Source organism: Balearica regulorum, chromosome 2, assembly GCF_011004875.1.
Source record: "Balearica regulorum gibbericeps isolate bBalReg1 chromosome 2, bBalReg1.pri, whole genome shotgun sequence".
Taxonomy (NCBI): Eukaryota; Metazoa; Chordata; class Aves; order Gruiformes; family Gruidae; genus Balearica; species Balearica regulorum.
This window is the reverse complement of record NC_046185.1, coordinates 162,610,066-162,628,851: the sequence shown is the minus strand read 5'-3', so window position 1 is coordinate 162,628,851 and position 18,786 is coordinate 162,610,066. Positions and strand designations below refer to the sequence as shown.

The 18,786-nt window shown below is 42.2% G+C and overlaps 1 protein-coding gene across 1 annotated transcript in view; it reads left to right on the top strand.

Moving 5' to 3' along the window:
- OXSR1 (oxidative stress responsive kinase 1) overlaps positions 1-18,786 on the top strand; it is a 96,093-nt gene that overhangs the window by 20,964 nt on the left and 56,343 nt on the right. The window contains exon 3 of the mRNA XM_075746743.1: positions 9,324-9,432. Within this exon, the coding sequence (XP_075602858.1) occupies positions 9,324-9,432 (109 nt within the window). The remainder of the gene's footprint in view (positions 1-9,323; positions 9,433-18,786) is intronic.

The following is an 18,786-nucleotide window of genomic DNA, read 5'->3' as shown; positions in this document are numbered from 1 at the left end:
CATTCAAATTCTCTTATGGCTCATGCTAGTGCAGGAGTTAGAGATCTCTTCCCTTGTCACAGTCGGTCTTTTTGTCCTGATACCATTCCTTGGTACTCTTTTCAAGTCTCTTATGTGGTTTGTCCATACTGCTCTGCCTCAGTTGTATTCCTCACTGTATGGTCATGATGTAGTAATTGAGATTGTTAGTGTTTGAGTAATTGCCAATTTCATCTAAAAGGGTTAGGTTCAGAAAGATGTGCTGTGGAGACTTGGCATGTAATTTTAGATAAGTACTTCTAATTGCATATTTTCAGTCTCTGGCTGACCCATTCCTCACAATGATTTTTCTTGTTACGGGTAGGACTGCAATGAATTGCTGTTGTCAGCTCTCCTAAGTTTCCAAATTTGTCACCAGATCTTGTGCAGGTCCTTTTGTAGACTTGTGTGTAGGTCTGTTGTGAAGGCAAACATTCATGTGGCAAATACTGTTCATTAATGTCTGGGATGAAGACAGGAAATTGAGGTCTTTCCATACCTGCTGTCACTAAACAGATTTTTCATGACTTGTAGCATTTTATAGACAGCAACGCAGGCGTTAAGTGGCTCCAACTGACAAATTTGGACATGGCCTACAAAAATAACTGCTTTAATAGTGAGACATTAGGCCAGGAGACTGTGCAAAAATGTAGAGGGAACCTGAAGATAACTGTTCTCCAGCCAAAATCAGTCAATTCCTCAACTGGTTTAAGGTCTTCCTTTTCGTACTCAGATGTGGTAGCCTGTGAGTGGTTCTGCTCCTTTTCTGCGTACCCCAGAAGGCAGATTATTAACCTGATCTTTGAAATAACCTTCTGTACCATGTCTTTAGTTGTACTCCCAAAGTCTGTAGCCCCTCTAGAAAACTTGTACGTGACTTAAGGAGCATGGGGTACGTGATTAGTGTCTGATATATCAGAGGAAAGTGCTGGAGTCAACCTCTGGGCAATTTTGGGATAATCTCTCCCCAGACGAGTTCTTGTTAACTGCTACAGGTCCAGACTTTACTTATCCAGATTTAAGCTGATATCTTAATTTGTTTTTGAAAGCTCTTTAAAAATGCAACTATAGATATTCTTGAACTTCAAGTCATGAACAGGTGGATGGAGGAAGAGGATGGTTCTGAGCTGTAGCAGCTTCCTGGGGCAGTGGTCGTCACCAAGGTAGACGTGTCGCTTGAAAAAGTGTTTTCCCTGGGTTTGTTCTGAATTTGTCAGTTTAATCCATGTCATCTCCCAGTGTAAGAGCCAAAAGGATGGAAGTTCCTGATTTCCCTGCTCTGTGCTCTTGCATTACCTACTTTTTATCTTGTCTCTATGTTTGCTTCTTCCCCAACATAAATATTCTCGAGCTTTTCAGTCTTGTAGTCTCCCTTCTTGGCAGTTTCCCCTATCAGTTTAATTACCTTTTTTGAGCAACTACTTGTTATTGCAGGATTGTGTTGGGTTTTTTTTCTTCCAAAAAACATAAATGTAAGTCCTTGCAGATTACGGTGATTTTAAGAAGCAAGTGCAAAGAGAAGTATGATGAGTTCATACTGGGGTATGTAATGCCCCCTTCTCGCTTTCTCCTCTTCCCCAATGCAGTTCAAAACATGAACTTGGGCTTTCATTTGATCCATTATCTTTCTATTGTGCTGAAGGTAACTGAGCACAATAGTCAGCTTACGGTAAACTTTGTATTGTCTGGGGTCAGGACAATGCTCTTGTGTTACAGCACTGCCCAGTCATCAGGCAATGGGATAGTAAAGGGGAAAATTATACTTAAATTCTCTTTTTTTTTTTTTTTTATAGAAGGCCCATAGACTTCTCTATTGAAGGAAGCTTGTTTATTCCCAGAATCTGCCTAGCAAAGAGAGTAAAACAGTGTCACATTTGCTTGAGAGAGGGTAGGGAGAGTGGCAACCAGTTCTGCCATCAATGAGAATGACTCGTTTCTTCTACAACTCTTTCAATGTCCATGCTGCTTAGGGGCTGGTGCTTCTATTTCTTGGGATGGAGGAGAAGAGGAAGGTTACTTTGGAGTGGGGTTAGGAAATTCACAGTAAGTGCTTTATTACTAGCTGAATGGATGAGTGACTTTGAGCTTCCTTTAAGCTTCTATAGCAGTAGGTGCCCAGAGGCTGGGGAATCTGTGAGCATCTCCTAGCTTGTGGAGATGTCATGCTTAGGGTGATTAAGTAGTATGACTTGGCTTGTTAAAGGTATTGATCTTGATCCTTGTATCTTGACATAGACTTGAGCTGTGTGGGTGGTCAGGAACAACCTGCATACTTTTCAAATGCTACCTGACATTCTAGGTTAATGCAATGGATTAATTTATTGCTGCTACAGAGTATGGAAATGTAGGAAGGACAGATTTTTGTTGCATTGTGAGCAAACCAAGTTGAGGGCATTCAGCTCTTCAGCAGAAGTGGTAATTGTCATAAAGAACGTAGACAGGCAGGAACAATGCAGTGCAGAGACGTGGCTCTTTCTAGCCCAGGTACTGAATTAGGTGATTTTAGCCAGGAATTTAATTTCAGTGCTTGATTTTTATCTTTTTCCCTGTATGCTTTTCAGTGCTCCCTGATCTTTCCTAGGAGGCCTGTGGGCTTCAGCTGGAAAGGAAGTACAATATAACTTAGGATTTTTGCTCACTGGTGTGACTGGAAGTGGACTGTAAGCAGAGGTGGTCAAATACAACACAACCAGTCTACAACTGGTCTTGGACTTATTTATTTATTTGTTATTTAAGTTCCAATTCTTCCTTGTCGTGCAACCCACAATAATTAAACTTATGCAGCATTTCTGTATGTTTGAAAACAGTCTGCTCATGTGGTGTATTTCACAGCTGGACACGGTTCACTGTGATGTTTTGCTCTTACCTCTCCTTGGCTTTGTGGGATGCTGGTTGCATTGCTGCTGTTGCCAGTCCTTGAAACACAGTGGTATGATGTCTGCCTCAAAATAACCATGCCTCAAACTTTGTTCTTACATAAGTGTTTCCTTTTTTTTTTTTTAAAGAATTATTGATTTAAAAGGTCTTAAATCTCCCCTCTGTCCAGCAAACTCCATTTTCATGCGATTAAAGCTGAGTTAGCTTTCTTTCATCCAGATGGGTTTTTTCTTCCATGCTTTGAGTAGCAGATGATGTAGGTTGTCAGATTAGCAGTTAGTAGGAATGTTGAAAGGCAGAGAGGGGAACATAAGCTATGGGGTATTTCACATTGGGCTTTCTCAGCTGGGAGGAACTGCTGCCTGTTTAGTCCCTAAGGGTGACTTAACAGGAGATATATTGCCCACACTTCTTCCTGAATCTGTTATTGCTGCTCCTAGGAAGAGACTGCAAACTCTTTCCAGTCCAGAGACTACAAGTCTACACATAAGAGGAGTGAAGTGAAGGTACTACTCTTCCACTGCTATGGTCAGAGGCCAGTTACAGAAGCTGAGGGAACAACTTTAACTGCAGTTAAAAGGAATGTCCTTTTGAATTTCATGGAATTAACCTGTGGAGCTTGCTGCCAATAATACGGAGATCAAACATTGCATGAGATTAAATAAATCAACCTATAGTTGAGAAGGTTAAATTAAATAGGATTTAAAAACAGGATTAGGAACTCCCCTGGTTTAAAGCATAAGCCAACTGTTAACTGCCCAGGCTTAGTCAGAAGTCTTCCCTCTGGGCAGACAATTGTGTAACTGCTTGTTATAGGGTTTCACACCTTCTTTTGAAGACTTGGACAGGATATTGAACTGGCTTTGATCTGACAGAGTAGTTCCTACAAGTGGATTAACCAGACGATAAGGTTGTTGGGGAACAAAGCAGCAGACTGCTGTAGAAGTAGTACAGACGTTTCATCTGTGTCTGTCATCTTATAGGAATTGCCATTATAATTCCATTTCCAGTCCTGAGGACCTTTACACTTGCTGCAGGGGAAAAAGTCCCCATGTGTCAATGCCAGAGTGGCCAATGTATAATACATGGCTTCTGCACGGTTATTTGATATGCTGTGTTACGTGTTTTCTTGCATGATGGGATTGCAGCTTTACAGGAGACTTAAACCTAAGCCGTGTACAGCCTGGTTGTATTTTTTTTTTTCCCCTCAAAGCACCAACAACAGAAATCTTAATTACTGCACTGGTTGAAAGTGGTCCTTCACTTGGACTGGATGAACATGAGAAGGTGCGTGTAAATTATTTTAGAGTTTGCAAACAACTGTGTGTATTAATCACAAATTTAAGGCATTGTCAAACTGTAAACACTGGGTATTGATCTGAACAACTGTAAGGGTCAGTGGTGCGTTAGTTGGCAAAGTGGGTAAAGCTGGCTTCCCTTGTACCTGTGAGATGAGTCAGTCACTTGCCTATTTGCTGTGTGGCTGAAACCAATAACAAATGGGAGCGTATGAATTGCTACACCCTAACAGTTTAACCATCTGCCTCCTTCAGTATGTTGTCACTAATACTGCAGACATTGAAAGAGAGAACAACCACTGAATCATACTGAGAAACAGCCGTTGCAATGGGCAACCACTGAATCACTTGCCACGGGAATGGTTTATTCCCATCACCTAAGATTAATTTATGTATGAAAACTTTACCCCTTTCAGAATTATTTCTTTTCTGCTGTTGCTCTGAATGGGCTATTTTAACCCCCTTTTAATTGTGCCAGTCTATCTCCTTTAGCCATCCTGTAGCTATCTTGAGGTAAGGAACTGAACTGGACAATCTGGACATGGAAGTTGGATCTATAACCTTTGATTTTGAGCTCTGTGCTCCTTCTCAATCTCCTTCCAAAAAATGTGTCTCAAGTTGATTGTGGTAGGAGAAAGAATATGGTGGGTTTTTTTAATACTGATGTTTAAAAAGGGGAATGAATTAATATTCTCAATTTTACAGTCTTTTAGTTAAACCGTTAAGCTTTCACTTGGAGCAGAATTTGAACAGTTATGGCTGCCTGTCGGACCAGAGCTCTAAATCCTGCTTTAAAAGGATGAAGAGGAGCTTTAATGCCTTGTGACTCGAGATTTCAGCTGAGAGAGAAGTTCTTTGCCAGCCATAGTTGGAGCATTGGTGCATTCAAGGGGGAGATCACATCTGACCTGCTTTGATATTTCAACCTGGGCGTGCTTTCCCTCCCCAATTCTCTTATGGTCGTGGTTGCCTTTGAATAGGGGTAGCCAAGCTGACAGCTTTCTGGATTCCTCTGAAGTTGCAGGTAGCCACATAAAAGCAGACTGCTGCTGTGTTGTATCTCTTGAGTTCATGTCAACATGTAGGAAGTAAAACTAAATAAAGCATGATTTTCATGCTTGTATTTGAGAGCAAGTGTCTTTGAAACATGCCTCAGGGGCAGATAAACACAGACAGTAGAAGGTGATGATGTGAACAGAAAATACCGGTAAGAAATGTCAGCTAGTAGCTTAAATACTGCCTTACCTGCTTTGTATCTCTGCTCCTATTAACTCCAACTTCAGTTGTATGTCAGTGGGCAAATAAACACATTTCTAAAATAGCAGATCTCCAGAAGTATGCCTGACTTACAGGAGACTAAGAGGTTTCTTATGATTCTAAATTATACTTCACAGCAGTTTTATTAGTGTTTCAGAAGCCTTGAAATGCTTCTTTTATTGCCCGCAGAAGTACCAAAAACATTTGTCAGAACCCTTAATGGAAGATATGGAGGCCTTTATAGCTAATCCCAGTCACTTTGCTTTTCATATTTGACAGTGCAGATATTTTTAATATCTAGCCCAGGGTGAGCATGTAACCATCTCCAAACCATCGCCTGTGTCTAGACATGTTTTTATCGGTAATTCATTCTCCATAGCTGAGCAGAAGGCAGTGTAATTTATGGATCTTGAAATGGGGGCTGGCAGTAAGGCTGTGTCTCGTAACTGAAGCCATCTAGCGTGAGGGGTGTCTGCGCATAAGCAGTCGGATGGTAGAGCTGTCTGCCATCCACTGGATCTGTGGATGGTTTGAGCGGTCTGTCACCCACGACTGTTGACAGAGTAGAAATGAAGCAACATTTCCAGCTTAAAACTTGTATATAAATTTTGATGTTTAGCACTGACATTATTACAGAGGGGTAGAAATTGCTGAGATTTTTATTAGGAGTCTTTCAGTAGGGTGTTGATGTTAGTGAATGTGAGGGGAGCACAGTTGTAATCCTTTATTTCTTCTTGGTGTAATTTGGGGATAACAGTCTTGTTAGGGAGGAGATAGGGACAAGAAATCCTTGCCTGCTATGACTGTGTTGTGTTTGAAGAGCAGCAAACTCTCCGAAAAACTCTGGAAATCGTATTAAAGCTGCGCTTACTACACACAGAAGGGCTGTTGGTGCGTTTTATCTCCTCCTGCTCCCTCTTTCTGTAAGTATGCTCTTGAGCAGAGCTCCCTGGTGACCCTTGACTGGGATTCCTGCCTTAACTACAGCTCTTCAGCCCTTGCACTTGTTCTGCCGTAGCACCGACTGTTGTACATACAACAGAATTGGCTTGGTTTCAATTATGCAAAGAAGCGTTTTAACTGTAAAGCCCACTGTGATTTGCCATGATCAGTTAAAACAATTGTATGCTCTCTGTTACACATCCACTAGCTGATGGAGGTGTTTAATTGCATAGATCAGACTTGCAATTATTATCCCTTTTCCTCTCTGTGCACCAAAGCTTATGACAGACTTTCGCCATATTTTTTTTAAACTATGTTTCCCAGCCTGTGGAACAGAATATGGTTGTGCATGAGAGGAAGTTCTTGGAAAATAATAAAATAGTAACTAAGCATCATGGAATGCCTGCAAAGTGCTGTAGTACAGAGCTGCTCAACTGGCAAATATCTGATCCAGGTCTAGGCTGTTAAGTAAACTTGGTCCAGACTTTGTTTCACTGTCTCCTGAATTCCAGTGGGATACACTAATATATATAAAACATGCAGCATTTGTGTGTATTTCTTGTACTACTCTCTTGATCTCCCAGGGAGCTGGCTCAAAATATTTTGAGTGGTCTAGCTAAGAAAAGATAAAAACAGCTCCTCTAGATCATTTCTGAGACTGGTGGGTTTGGGGCAGGTCTGACTGATGTGATGATTAACTAGTCAGCATCCTGCTTGCCGCTTTCCACCTGCATTTCCTCTGGTGCCGCTTCTGGACGTGTGAGTTTTTGTCAAAGAGAATTTAGGTACCTGGATTTGCTTGCATGTTTCAAAAAAAAATAAATTTGTAAAATGAATTTGAAGCCTTAGGTTGAATGCTAATTTCAGGCTCAAGGGCCAAGACAGCGTCAGGTTTATGGATCCCTTAATTAGGAGCTCAGTCCAGTGCTCTGAGCAAGTCTAAAAAAGATCCCAGGGTAAGTAAATGAGTTTAAAACTGAGCTCAATGAGTTGAGTTTTGGAAAGGTTGTGTGAATGAAATGTTGCACTTTTCACAGACAGCAGCCCAGAGCTTCCCAACCAGCTGGGTTTTGTGCAAAGAATATGACGGGGCACAACCAGTCACTGAATCTGACCTGTGTTATCCAGGGCCCCAGTTCTCATCCGTCCCCTGGTAGAAATTTGAAGCAGGGAAGTAAAAAGAACATTTTTGTTGCCAGCTTTGTCTGTCGAGAGATTTTTCGGCATGGCAAAGAAACCTAACTAGAAGGCATTAGAAAACTCCAAAGGTGCTGATTTATTTCCTTTTTGAAAAATAGCTTGACACAAGCGAGTGTTTGCAAGGAAGGGAGCTGGAGCTGTCAGAGTAAGCAGAGGATATTGTTTCAGGCTGTATTTATTTTCATGGAGTGGTTTTTAGTCAACGGGTAGGCTATACTGAGATGAATAGCCTACTCCCCACTCTTCAAATATCCTTTCCTGTTTAGACAGATTCTTCTTTAATCTGCTTATTGGAGTTTCCTGGAAAGTTGGTGCCTCTTCTGGGGAAGCAGAAAGAGGAACCAATTGTGCTTGATTCCTCAAATGCACCTACTCCCTGTAAAGCAGTATTAAAGTGGATAAATCAACATTAGCCTGTTTCTTTGTAGCTGTGATTGCCAGCTAAACCCTTGCCAAGGGGGGAAGCAGCATGCTTTTACGCTGTGCTCAGTCACAAGCAGAGCTTTGTAAATGAGCAAGAGAAGAATATGCTGCATCCTTGGAGTGTCATAGACATGGGTGAGTCCTTCTCAGAGCTTTCTCTTGTGCTTTGTTACCAGGGAGGTCCTGTGCTTAGAGGAAGGAAAGGATCCAAGTGTGAAGAGCCCTTGCTCTCCTTTTTCCTTGTGTGTTTGGGACTATGGTGCTCAGCTGGGTCGGTGTCATGGCGAGGGGGCTGACAGTAAGCGGTGATTAAACCTTCGGAAAATACAGGGCATCCACGTGTTCAGTGAAGGAATATTTTAGCTGAGAGCAGAAGCTCAGTGTATGAGAGGATGAGTGTCTGGCATAGGTGATGCTGGAGGGTACGACTCGACAGGCTGGGGGGCTTGGCTGAAGTAGAGGCCTGGCTGGATGTAGTGCAGGGTGCCAGACTGGGCTTAATGGATGGCTTTTGTCTATGGACAATCAAGAAACTGCAAGGCTTTCTGTCCAAACTGGTGATTTGTGCTTGCATAATGAAAAATCAGTCAATGTTTTCTGTTGTAGTGTTCCTCATGTAACGTGGAAAACCTCAACCCTTAACCAATAATCAAATCTAAGAATAAGCATGGTCAAAACTCAAACAATTTAGTATCTGAGCATATTTCATACTCCATCTGTAGTAGCTAACCACTTTCTAATCTCAAACTAGGTTCCCTTTTCTTCCAGTATGACAAAAGATTTAGCTGTCCTTTGTGCCTTCAACCTGATTGAGCTAAGCCATCTGCTTTCCTGCTGGGAAGAAACATTAGGAATAAGAGGCCTTTTTTTCCCCCAAGGCAAATATTTCCCTTTCTCATCCAAATTATAGTCTTCAACTGATTAAGCATCTGTTGTGTAATGTCTCACTGCAAGGAGGAGTCAGTGTGAACTTCTTGGGTAACAAACTGGTGTGAATTTTGGGGAATATTATATTATAGCTGCATGCAGGTGCTTCAGTTATGACCACTTTGTTGTCCTTGCCAAGGGGGTTTTGGTCAACTCTTTTCTTTCGTCTAGACAAACAGGAAGAGCACTCTAAAATACCTATGGGCCCATGTATGATGCAGGCTGAGTGTTAAGAGTATTCCTGGACTTTCTGTGTTTAGCTTCTAGGTATCCTTTTTCTTCACACTCTCTTTGAAGATTGTGTCTTGAGGAAGATAACTTCTGTGCCCAAGGAATAATAATCACTGGATCCAACTGCTAATGCTTTATTTTTCCCTACAGAAAGAAATTCAAGCCATGAGTCAGTGCCATCACCCCAACATTGTATCTTACTACACGTCGTTCGTGGTGAAAGATGAGCTTTGGCTGGTGATGAAGTTACTTAGTGGAGGTGAGTGGTCCAATTTCTTTACCCTAAAGGGCAATGTAAAAAGTTGTCTCCTTGCAAAACCCTTTCCCTTGCTTTCCTCCTAAGCTTCCCCCTTGTGAATTGAGATATTTGAATAACAATATTTAACTTCAACCCATTCAGCTCAGGAATAGCTTCTCATGTTATGTACATCAGTAGTAATACCTAAATGTGCTAACTTCCTCCCCCCTTCAATTTTGCGTATTTGACAGTATTCCATGGAGTTATTTTGTATGTGTTTGCTGAATGACTCATTGGAGTATTTGAAAACTGGAGCGTATGACTTCAGACATTGACAAGAGAGACTTAAGTGCTGATGCAGTAGTTGAAACTGTCCAAAACTTCCAGGAAATAAATCTCACTGTCTTCTCAAATGATGGATCTGAACAGATGCTTCTCAGGTCATGTTAACAAAAGTTTCTTTATCTTGCTCTGTAAGCCTAAGATAAGTTTTTGAACTAGAGAAGTGTGCAACTAACTCTGCCGAGCCCAACCATTTCCACTAGCTTTATTGTGAGAATTGCAACTCCTCTTGCAAGGCTGGCTTCTTTTTTCTCAATTGCAGCTTGGAGGCCTGCTTTGTGCTGATGGCTTGCTGGCAACCAGCCAATCTATGAATACTTCAACTTATTTACATGTTGGCTGCCTTTGTGAGGAACTGTAAATCACCTCTATTTTGGGCAGAGCTACTCCTATAATGTCAGTGGTGTGGCCTTAGAAAGGGAGAACATCAGTGTAGGTGCAGCTTGATTTCTATAGTGTCAGTCCTCAGAGCTTGTATTACTTTGCCCACTTGTTCTAGTAGACAAAATAACTGAGAATACTTCAGGCAATTACAAATTACAGCCAGGGAAACTTTCCCCGTTCTGGATTTATCCTCTCAGACACTGGAGAAGCAGGTTTGTTTGTTTTTTTGTGTGGTTTGGTTTTTTTGAGAGACAGTTTGAAAACTTCTTATCAGTAATGCTTAATTTGATGTCATAATATTTTCCAGGATCCCTGTTTAAGTTACAGTCAAGACAAGAAAAGGAATCAAATTCTGGATGATAACACAGAGGACTGTTGCTAAATCTTAGGCCTGTCTTTAGGAAGACTTGATTTTCCTGGCACCCTAGCGAAAAGGAATTGAAAGCTGAAAAAAAAACCCCAACTGCTTTCTTGCTTTTTAAAAAAACTTCTTGGCTTCTCTGTTCTTGGCTTAATAATGGAGACTGTAAAATGCCGGAAGATGATGTGGAAAAATCTGGCTAAACCTGTTGGCTTTTTCCACAAGAGCTTGACAATGACCATAAAACATGTGTCTTTGAAGATCTTTGGAGAATTTTAGCAGTTCTCTTGGGGGCAATCAAATTTCATGCCAATTTAAGTCTGTCTTAAAGGGTTTTTAATATCTCATGTGCTCATGTGTCATTAAGCAATACCCCCCCTTTTCTTGGACGGACATGTAACAGGTCATTAAAGGTCTGGCTGTTTGGGTGTAGAAAAGAATCCCCTGCCAACCTACTGCAAGTAGTTTGGCTGTAAGTATAAAAAGTGTATCTATAGGAAAGTTTCCACAACATGAGGAAATGGCATTTCAGGGGTGCAGGAGAGACAGCAGCGATGTTCTTGGCCTTTTTCAGGAGAGTACATAATCCCTTTGAAGAAAAGGAGCTGCCTTAACTAGTATTTTCTGTCAGAACCAAGTCAGGATTAGGCTTATCCTTGAACAGCTACATATTGCTTCTGTTTGTCTTCATTTTTGTGTCTGTTTTTTGTATAAAGCTGGGAAAAAAATCAGACTCCTAAGGTACCACAAATGTAAAGATGGGACTAGAAAATTTCTGGAAAAATAATCATTGCTTCAGAACCAGCTTCTTGGTGTGAATGATGACCTGTTTGTTATTTAATGTTCACTTTGAATGGACTTCTACATTATACAGACTGATAATTGACCCATGTGCAGCTCTGGCATTAATAGTGTACTTTCAGTAAAGCAATCTCACTGCTTCTTACTCTGTTGCATATGTTGAAGACTAGGGTCATACAAGAAAAGATGGATGTATGTAATCCCCCCTCAACACTTCTGTAATCCAGTGTTAAATTTTCTCACTTCAAACGAAGCATTTGGGAGCTGAGAGAATTGCTAAAATAGAAGGAAAAACTTTGAGAATGACCTGTCAGTACTTTTTATGCAGGAAGGTACCTGAGGGGTTTTTCAGCTGTTTTTACTTTATGCTTTTTTTCATGGTGATACTTCAGCAATCTGATTTTAGATCTCGTAGGCAAATTCTACAGGACAGTCTTGAGAGGATGGGAGAAGAAACTTGTGTATTGAAGCCTTCTGACTGAAGAGCTTTTTCATTCACTTTTAATGAGACTATTGCCAGTTGGTTTTGGGCTGAGTGATTTATGTAATAAGAGACACTTTAAAAACTGATTCTCATTCCTTTCAGCTTACTTCTTATCAGTAATAAAGTGGCTAGTTTTGTGGTCATCTGTCATCCAGTGGGGAAAAATAATGATCTGAGTTTCTCAACAGGAAAAACATTTAAGCTGTTTTTATAAACCAGAAAGGGGGGGGGAAAAAAAGAAAAACAAACCTAGGGTGCAGCCTAACTCTTTCATTCCATCTAATTATTCAGAGAGCATGGACTGAGACTTGTACATCTCAGTAAGCACATATCAAATCTGTTTTGATGTCTGTTCTGTATCTTGATGGTGGCTTTTGTGCTTGAGAGTTTCTTCTGGGTAAAAGTTCAGAATCTTATTGCTTCTCTTCCATCAGTGTCAGTGTATGCTGGCATGTGTTTTCAGATTGAAACTAGTTTTAATTTCAGCCTACTTAGACTAACCTTATTACTTTGATAAACAGCCCACAAGACAGACCACTCTGTATTGCAAGCCTTTATTTATTTTTTTTGGTAATTGAAGTTTAATTTATTTTCTGGTTGCAGTCATTTTGTTGAAACCTTAACCTAGTCACATATGCAAGTATTTTAGAAATGTCTCTAAGGGAAAATACTGTAATCATAGACTGGTTTGGGTTGGAAAGGACCTCAAATATCATCTAGTTCCACCCCACACACACACACCCCCCCCACCATGGGCAGGGACACCCTCCACTAGCCCACGTTGCCCAAAGCCCCATCCAACCTGGCCTTGAACACTGCCAGGGAGGGGGCAGCCACAGCTTCTCTGGGCAACCTGTTCCAGTGCCTCACCACCCTCACAGGGAACAATTTCTTCCTAATATCTAATCTAAATCTCCCCTCCTTCAGCTTAAACCCAGTCCCCCTTGTCCTATCACCACATGCCCTTGTAAACAGTCCCTCTCTAGCTTTCCTGTAGGCCCCTTTAGGTACTGGAAGGTGCTATAAGGTCTCCCTGGAGCCTTGTCTTCTCCAGGCTGAACAAGCCCAACTCTCTCAGCCTGTCTTCACAGGAGAGGAGCTCCAGCCCTCTCATCATCTTCATGGCCTCCTCTGGACTTACTCCAACAGCTCCATGTCTGTCTTTGTACTGAGGACCCCAGAGCTAGATGCAGTACTCCAGGTGGGGTCTCATGAGAGCAAAGGGGCAGAATCCCCTCCCTTGACCTGCTGGTCATGCTGCTTTTGATGCAGCCCAGGACACAGTTGGCTTTCTGGGCTGCAAGTGCACACTGTTGGCTCATGTTGAGCTTCTCATCCACCAACACCCCCAAGTCCTTCTCCTCAGGGCTGCTCTCAATCCATTCTCCACCCAGCCTGTATTTGTGCTTGGGATTGCCCTGACACACGTGCAGGACCTCGCACTTGGCTTTGTTGAACTTCATGCGGTTCGCACAGGCCCACCTCTCGAGCCTGTCCGGGTCCCTCTGGATGGCATCCCTTCCCTCCAGCGTGTCGACCGCACCACACAGCTTGGTGTTGTCGGCAAACTTGCTGAGGGTGCACTCGATCCCACTGTCCATGTCGCCATCAAAGATGTTGAACAGTGCTGGTCCCAGTACCGATCCCTGAGGAACGCCACTAATCACTGGTCTTCACGTGGACGTTGAGTCGTTCATTGCAACTCTTTGAGTGTGACTGTCCAGCCAATTCCTTATCCACTGAGTGGTCTATCCGTCGAATCCATGTCTCTCCAGTTTAGAGACAGGGATGTCATGCGGGACAGTGTCAAATGCTTTGCTCAAGTCCAGGTAGATGACATCAGTTGCTCTTCCCTAATCCAGCAACACTGTAACCCCATCATAGAAGGTCACCAAATTTGTTAGGCACGATTTGCCTAATTAGGCTGCTCTTATCTGTCTATAGAGGTCCTTATCTGCTCAGTCTTCCTGGTCAGGTGGCCTGTAGCAGACCCCCACTATAATGTTCCCTGTCCCTGCCCTCACTTTAATCCTGACCCATCAGCTCTCTGGCTCCTCACCCATCCCCAGGTGGAGCTCCATGCAGTCCAGGTGGGCACTGGCAGAGGGGGACACCCCCTCCTTGTCTCCCCTGCTTGTCTGTCCTGAAGAGCTTCTATCCTTCCATCCCAACAGTCCAGTCATAGGAGCCAGCCCACCATGTCTCCGTGATGCCAATGAGATCATAGCTCTTCAGGCATGTGCACGTCTCTAACTCCTCTTGTCCATGAAGTGTTACTGTCTGGTAAGTGCCTTGCTCCTCTGAGCAGCCAGCCAGTGCACTCAAAAGTAGCTTAATTGTCTGACTGGTGTTGTCGCTGAAACTGAACTATTTGTCTCCTCTTTGCAAGTACTGTGTTGGTGGAAGATACAGTTTTCCCTCTTTGAAAGTCATCACCAGAGAGGAGGTAATGTACTGGTACGGAGTAACACGTAAAACTGCTTACCTGCATCAGAGCCAAGTCAGACAGGCTGATTGAAGGTGCTGCTGAAAGCAGTTTGAACTGGCAGATTTGACACTGAAGCAGATGTAGAGTGTAGTTGTTGCTGATGGCAGAAATGTGGCTGTGATGATATCCAGCTGGTAGTGACAAGAGGTGCTGGTGTGTCCGGTTACTCTGACACCCTCTTTCAGATCTGGTGATGTGTGCTTGAGGTAGATTTGTGAAGTATCTGCTGTTTCTGTTCAGTAGAAATTTCAGACCCTTTCTGACGAAAGGGGTTTGTAGGGATCTAAGCTTAGCAATGTCAACTTGGCACCCCAGTCCAACGTTACTCCAAACTAAAATCCAGTGGCTATTTCTAGACAGCTGCTGACCTGCTCTTTGCCTCACTGGCATTCTCATGTTGTGAATTTTACTCGTGCCTTTTTAAAGCCATCTGAAGCCCAGCCCTGCTCTCTAATTCCCGTGGCTGTTCAGTAGGAAGAGGAGCAGCTGTCCTTTTGTTCTTGTGCTTTTTCTGATTGTGACTGATTTGCTCCTCCAAATTCTTGCTGGTTTTAACAAGAGCTTTTGTTTCACAGGTGACCCGAGGCCGTGGCTAACTCTACAAAACAGTTGCTCGTATGAAACAGCCGTCTGCAGTGGCTTGCTACATCACACAACAATTTTTACTGTCCTAGCCTACAGCAGATGAGACCTCCAAAACATTTTTAAACCGTGTAAATCCTTTAAATATTGAAATGTTTCCAGATAGGGCTATTGGATCTTTTGCCTTCTTGAAGGCTCCTAATTAAATCTGCTAAGGACATTGCTATATTGAAATAATTAAGCCTTTTATTTTCCAAAAGTTTTTAAGATTATCTAATCATCTTCTTCAGCCTTTGATCTTGATTATCTGATGAAGTGCTTGGTCAGCAGCTCAACAAGCCAGACCAAAAGGCAAATATATACAGCAAGTCTTAGGTCTCTACCAGGGAGATAGGACATCTTGTTCTGCTTCTGCTGTGTTGATTTCTGACCTGGCCATTCCTAATTCCAGCAGTGAGTTGTGATCAAAGTGTAAGCCACAGGTTCTTAGCCTCATTTTTATGTTGAATTATTTTGTTAGCAGAGAAGTATGCTATTTCAAGTCCATCAGGAGGATTTTTAATTTTATTTGAGGAGACGCAACTTAATTTCAAAGAATTAAGGATGGGAATAAGTCAGGAGGGGGAGATGGTAGGGACTGTATATCATAGAATAGAATCACAGAATGGTTTGAGTTGGAAGGGACCTCAAAGATCATCTAGTTCCAAACCCCCTGCTGCGGGCAGGGACACCCTCCACTAGACCACATTGCCCAAAGCCCCATCCAATATGATTGCACAACACAGAGTGTGTAGATCCATTGCTACTCCTAGCTGTAATAAACTATTTTTTTTCATGCTTTTCTTGTCTTCAGATTTTGCCCTATAAATGTTTCAGTCTCAACCTGCAATAGGCTGTTTTACCTCCTTTATTGTATTATCTTGGTTCTTGCCTTAGTCTTGTTGTATTTCTTACACATCCATGGAAGTTCTCTAGAGGGAAGGAGGCAAGAAGTGGAAGTTTCCTTAACTCTGCTTCTGTGCTGAGGTGGTTTAACCAGGGTTAAGAAGAAACTTCAAAACCAGAAATCGAGCAATCTACTTTGATATCTTTTCCTTTGTTTTGTATAACTTGTTCTTTCCTTCGATGCTCTTTTGCCATATCTGTATTCCTCAGCCCCAGAAATACTGAATCCAAGCAGCTGCTGTTCTTTCGCGTTTTCTTCCTCTGTTTGTCAGAGGCTGTCAAGATACAGATTTAATTCTTGGCTCTAGTGACAATCAGGCTCACCAAAACCGCTGGCTTCTGCTGAGATGTCTTAAAAGAAGCAGCAGTGAATCTTGGCAACTCCTAGTTCTCAGACATGCAGCATGTTCAGCATCAGTGTCCATCAGGTTTGGGGCAGATCTTGCTTCTCACAGAATGGTGTAGTGATCCCCAGCACTGTTTTCCAGCCTATTTATGCCAGGTCTCTAAATGGCAAATCAATACAGGTACTGTTACCTGTTTGGGTGTGTGTTTGGGTTTGGTTTTTTTTTTTGGTTGGAAATTAAGAGAATTAAATGTTCTTGTTCTATTTGTCAGACAAACTTAAAGGACTTTTCTTTGCATTTAACTTATCCTGTATCTTTGTCCTGTCACTTGAGGTATACTGTAATATGCAAGATGTGGTTCCCACAGCAACTAGTTCTGCTGTACATTTTTTTTGCCTCTGGGGGTATGTAAAATTCCAGTTGTAATGCTCCTGCATTTATCTGTAATCTTGTTCCAAGCAAGCTTTCCTTTCTGCTCAAGTTTTTGTACCTTTCTTCGCTTCAGCCCCAAGCTCTGAAGCATTAAGTAGCATGGCTGACAAACTGTGAGGAGGATACTTTCTTCCTCTCCTGAGGAGGAACATCAGAAGCAGGCTTCCTAAATGCCATTACGTGTGCTTGCTGATGTAGGTGAGGTCAAAGAAACGCGCTCAGGATTTGGAACAGGAAGCATGGATGTTTGCGGTGGCTTGCTGTTAAAAGTGAATCAGTTGAACAATTAGGACTTCTTGCCCCAAGGGTGCAATTACACAAAAGTTTTCTCCAGTAGCTAAGCTGGTTTCAGAAGTTCCTGACTGCTTGGTCTCCACCCTGCCTGGAAAACTGGATTACCGATTACTGCAGTGATCTCATTTACAGTATGGCTTCGTAAGTAGATGCGTTGGCACAACTAGGAGGTGGTGAACTGTCGAACTGTTTAATCTCATTTTGCTGCCGAAGAAAACACTGGAGTAGTACAGGATGTTGAAGGAGACAATTTTATTGGGTACATGTATGGGGCGCAAGACAGGACTGTGTTTACTTACTTTCAAGACAGTCCATTGGAAGTGGTCTGCCTGATGCCGGTATACAAAAACTGAATATCCCTCTCTTCCAAATTCAGAATATTGGTCTGCTTATGGGTTTCTTGTGTCTTCATTGCTGAAATACTGCTGTCATGGGTGGAAATCAACTACTTGCTTCTGGCAAGTTGGAACTGGCTTCCATGGATGCAGTCAGACCTAATCAGACATGACAAAATAGGAAAGGTGAACTGTGGGGCCTCCCGTTCTTCAGTCCTGGGGTGGGGTGGAGGCAGCAATGGGATATCTGTTTGTGCAGCTGGACAGACATGAGTCTGTCTGCAGAACTGGTGTGAGCAATAAGGACTCCAGAAAAAGGTTTTTTTTGTCTTTGATGCACAGTAGTTCCAGGTTGGGTTTTATGGGGTGAGGGTAAGTCTGTGTACAGCTAGTTCCCGGTGACTTCCGCTGTCAGTAGGAGCTATCGCATGAGCAGGTTTCAGAGTAGACTGGGAAGCTTGTGAGTTTGAGCGGAAAACCACTTAACTTTTAATTGCTGTACAATTTGCACTGAGAGATTGTGCTTTACTAAGTAGACGTAATACAGTTTGCAGTTGACGTCAGAGTATACTGAGACGCTTTAATTAACGATGACTTATAAATAATGCTAAATGCTTTATCTGATTACACAATATCTTGCGGGCTTCCTGTTGGTGTGCTGCTCAGTGTATATTTGATGGGCAGGAATTTGTTTATAGCCACGTTTTTTCCACATCAATCTCTAAATGGCCTCTCTTTTGTCTTCTGTTGGGCTTTGAGATCAGTTGCTCATCACCAGACTTCTTTAAACATCCTTATTAATGGCAGCATTGTTTATATTTACATTTAGGCTCTAGTTCTGGCTCTTCTCTCTGTCTTGTTTTGTCTTTTCCTGATATGCTTCCCCTTCTGGGCTTGGAAGAGCTTTCTAGTCTGTCTCAGCCAAACTTAATTTCTGTCTCACTTAAGCCTGTCCCTCCTGTTCTGTGAATCTGTACCTTCTACTCATGCATTTCTGATTAGAAAAATCAGGAGGGAACTATTGTAATCAAACATTGTGCCATGTATAATACCCACCAGAGTATTTCACAGCATTATCTAAAATAAAAGCTATATTCTAGGGAGGAGTCAAAGATTTCTTTAAAAAAAATTTTAAAAGACACTGTAGTGGATTTTTTTCTTGAATATGTTGTAACTGTTCTCTAATACAGAGCGGGAACCTTATTTCCAACGTGAACCTCATCTTCTGGGAGATTATGGGAGATGTTTGTCTGGCAAATTGTTCAATCTCTTTGTGTACATAGTTTCAGTATAGCTTTGTGCTCTACATTTAAGCAGAGATCCATCTATGTTCAGATGTGCTCTTCCCCAGTTCCTCATAAACTAGTTTGGAAGCTGGCTCAGAAACTGGCAGTATCAGGAATCACACTGGTGTTTTGAAACAGGATGATGGGTTTGTAAAGTGCATGCTCTTGTGTAGATTGGTTCTTGGTTCCAGTTCAGCTGAATTAGTTTCCAGTTAATTTCTGGCAGTTAACATGTTGCTGGATCGGGAGCAGGCCACTTTGTGCAATATGGTCGCTTTTCCCCTTAGGCTAAGG